Source organism: Scomber japonicus, chromosome 18, assembly GCF_027409825.1.
Source record: "Scomber japonicus isolate fScoJap1 chromosome 18, fScoJap1.pri, whole genome shotgun sequence".
Taxonomy (NCBI): Eukaryota; Metazoa; Chordata; class Actinopteri; order Scombriformes; family Scombridae; genus Scomber; species Scomber japonicus.
Genome location: NC_070595.1, coordinates 30,504,302 through 30,508,296, shown reverse-complemented (window position 1 = coordinate 30,508,296; position 3,995 = coordinate 30,504,302). Strand labels below are relative to the sequence as shown.

At 44.6% G+C, this 3,995-nt stretch overlaps 1 protein-coding gene across 1 annotated transcript in view; it reads right to left on the bottom strand.

The window, feature by feature from the left end:
* Window positions 1-206: 206 nt before the first annotated feature.
* The window catches only part of thoc6 (THO complex 6), a 13,647-nt gene continuing 9,858 nt past the window's right edge, over window positions 207-3,995 (bottom strand). Inside the window, exons 10-13 of the mRNA XM_053337906.1 lie at window positions 3,480-3,542; window positions 3,210-3,320; window positions 2,429-2,557; window positions 207-376 (exon numbers count right to left, since the gene is read on the bottom strand). Of these exons, the coding sequence (XP_053193881.1) occupies window positions 296-376; window positions 2,429-2,557; window positions 3,210-3,320; window positions 3,480-3,542 (384 nt within the window). The 3' untranslated portion in view covers window positions 207-295. The remainder of the gene's footprint in view (window positions 377-2,428; window positions 2,558-3,209; window positions 3,321-3,479; window positions 3,543-3,995) is intronic.

Genomic DNA, 3,995 nt, shown 5'->3' with positions numbered 1-3,995 from the left:
CTAGGACAGCGTGTGTGTGTGTGATGTCCCCAGAAGTGAGGTAGGACAGCGTGTGTGTGTGTAATGTCCCCAGAAGTGTGTGTAATGTCCCCAGAAGTCAGCTAGGACAGCGCGTGTGTGTAATGTCCCCAGAAGTGAGCTAGGACAGTGTGTGTGTGTAATGTCCCCAGAAGTGTGTGTAATGTCCCCAGAAGTCAGCTAGGACAGCGTGTGTGAGTGTAATGTCCCCAGAAGTCAGCTAGGGCAGCGTGTGTGTGTGTGATGTCCCCAGAAGTGAGGTAGGACAGCGTGTGTGTCAGAAGCTGAGGGAGAAGGCTCGGTAGGACAGGTTGGTGAAGACATCGATGTGGTTGCTGCTGCCGCCGACGGTCAGAACCTGAAACATGAAAAACTTTATTAGAAAATAAATCCAGCGGTTCGACGTTCAGGAGTCTGAGACTGAAACCTGGTTATTATTTATAAAGTTATATTTTAAAATCAGACGAGTCAAACTCATCTTCATTCAATGAGTTTGATCTCATGTGGGTTAGGGTTATTACAAAGATGGAAGGAAGGAAGGAAGGAAGGAAGGAAGGAAGGAGGAAGGAGGAAGGGAGGAGGGAGGGAGGAGGGAGGGAGGAGGGAGGAGGGAGGAGGGAGGAGGGAGGGAGGGAGGAAGTTGGCTGCTTTAACACTCCTCTTGTCCTAGAGTCAAGGGAGGAAGGGAGGAAGAAGGAAGGAAGGAAGGAAAGGAGGGAGGAAGGTAGGAAGGAAGAAAGGAAGGAAGGGAGGGAGGATGGAGGAAAGAAGAAAGGGAGGAAGGAAGACAGGAAGGAAGGAAGGAAAAGAAGACAGCAAGAAAAGATGGAAGCAAGGAATTAAGTAACAGAATGAAAAGAAGGAAGGAAAAGAAGACAGGAAGTGGGCCGGGGTTGACCCTGAGCGGGCCGGTTCTGGCCCACGGGCCGCATGTTTGACCCCCCTGATCTATTTAGTTAACTCTTGTCGACATGCAGCTAATATTCAGTTATCGGTCGGTTACTCCGAGCTCGTTCTGAGTCTTATTAGAAAAGGTTAGGGTTAGGGTTGATCACGGTAACCCTGAAACCGTCCAGGTTAGGGTTAGGGTTGATCACGGTAACCCTGAAACCGTCCAGGTTAGGGTTAGGGTTGATCACGGTAACCCTGAAACCGTCCAGGTTAGGGTTAGGGTTGATCACGGTAACCCTGAAACCGTCCTGGTTAGGGTTAGGGTTGATCACGGTAACCCTGAAACCGTCCAGGTTAGGGTTAGGGTTGATCACGGTAACCCTGAAACTGTCCAGGTTAGGGTTAGGGTTGATCACGGTAACCCTGAAACTGTCCAGGTTAGGGTTAGGGTTGATCACGGTAACCCTGAAACTGTCCAGGTTAGGGTTAGGGTTAGGGTTGATGACGGTAACCCTGAAACTGTCCAGGTTAGGGTTGATCACGGTAACCCTGAAACCGTCCAGGTTAGGGTTGATCACGGTAACCCTGAAACCATCCAGGTCAGGGTTAGGGTTGATCACGGTAACCCTGAAACTGTCCAGGTCAGGGTTAGGGTTGATGACGGTAACCCTGAAACTGTCCAGGTTAGGGTTAGGGTTGATCACGGTAACCCTGAAACTGTCCAGGTTAGGGTTAGAGTTGATCACGGTAACCCTGAAACTGTCCAGGTTAGGGTTAGGGTTAGGGTTGATCACGGTAACCCTGAAACTGTCCAGGTTAGGGTTAGGATTGATCACGGTAACCCTGAAACTGTCCAGGTTAGGGTTAGGGTTGATCACGGTAACCCTGAAACTGTCCAGGTTAGGGTTAGGGTTGATCACGGTAACCCTGAAACCGTCCAGGTTAGGGTTGATCACGGTAACCCTGAAACTGTCCAGGTTAGGGTTAGGGTTGATCACGGTAACCTTGAAACTGTCCAGGTCAGGGTTAGGGTTGATCACGGTAACCTTGAAACTGTCCAGGTTAGGGTTGTGGCAGTAAAACGTGTGAAAGCTGCTCAGTGCTGAGATGGATCACGATAAATAATAACTGAGTTTATTAAAAGCTGCTGCTTTTAAATCATGTCATTTTGAGTTATGATGTCATCATGTAACCATAGTGATGATGTCATTGTGTAACCATAGAGATTATGGATAAGCATGTCAGTTCAAATACAAGACAAAGTTGTAAACTCTCAAATTATAATTATTATTATTTTAAATTTCATGCTTCCATCTACTCTGAAAAAATCCATTCACTGAATTTTGAATCGATATCGAATTTTTAAATAGAAAATCGATATTAATGGATGGAGCTGCTGAGAGCTGCTGCGTGCTGCGATGGACGACACAAGTTTATTAAAAGCTGCAGACGAGCCGTTTGTCGTCTGGTGACAGAAACGATCCAGTACGTGATGGTGGCGGTGCGTTCACTGACTCACTCTGTGCTCGGAGCTGTTGGTGTTGAGCTGCAGCGTGTTCAGGCTCTGAGGCGTGCAGGGAATCTGAGCCTTCACGTCTCCACCGAGCAGGCAGTGAGACACGAACGCTCCTTCACCTACAGCCAGGATCTACAGCAGGAGAGAGACGTTATAACATGCTAACAACATGCTAACAATACGCAAACAACGTGCTAACAATACACTAACGACACAGCAACAACATGCTAACAACATGCTAACAACATGCTAACAACACGCTAGGAACATGCTAACAATATGCTAACAACACAGCAACAACATGCTAACAATACACTAACAACATGCTAACAACACAGCAACAACATGCTAACACGCTAACAACATACTAACATGCTAACAACGTACTAACATCATACTAACAACATGCTAACAACACAGCAACAACATGCTAACAACACACTAAAAACATGCTAACAACACGCTAACAATATGTTAACAACACGCTAACAATACGCTAACAACATGCTAACAACATGCAAACAATACGCTAACAACACTAAAAAAAATGCTAACACACTAACAACATGCTAACAACACACTAACATGCTATCAACACACTAACACGCTAACAACATGCTAACAACACACTAACATGCTAACAACACACTAACATGCTATCAACACACTAACACGCTAACAACATGCTAACAACACACTAACATGCTATCAACACACTAACACGCTAACAACATGCTAACAACACGCTAACAACATGCTAACAATCAGGCTGTCGCTGACTCACCATGTCCTGGTGGAAGCTGGCGTGTCTCTGGCAGCCGCTCAGAGGGAAGATGGAGGTCGGAGACAAAGAGCGGAGATGCCACAGAGACAGAGACGGACCCCCACCACACAGCTACACACACACACACACACAGGCACATACAGACAGACAGACACACACACACACAGTTTGATCTTACATTATAACTTCTATATTAAAGTTAATGGAATGAATGGAATAATCAGTAAATGTGTTTTTTCCCAGGGGAACCTGAACGCATCGTGTACTCACCATCCAATCAGAGTCGGTCGTCAAACAGCTGATCCACTTCCCGTACTGAGGACGAGCGCAACTCTGAGAGACGGACAGCAGAGGTACTGGTTATACTGATTATACTAGTTATACTAGTTATACTGGTTATACTAGTTATACTAGTTACACTGGTTACACTGGTTACACTGGTTATACTGGTTATACTAGTTATACTGGTTATACTAGTTATATTAGTTATACTGGTTATACTAGTTATACTGGTTATACTGGTTATATTAGTTATACTGGTTATAGTAGTCATACTAGTTACACTAGTTATATTAGTTATACTGGTTATACTAGTCATACTAGTTACACTGGTTATATTAGTTATACTGGTTATACTAGTTATACTGGTTATACTGGTTATACTAGTTATACTAGTTATACTGGTTATACTGGGTATATTAGTTATACTAGTTATACTAGTTATACTAGTTATACTGTTTATACTAGTTATACTGGTTATACTGGTTATATTAGTTATACTGGTTA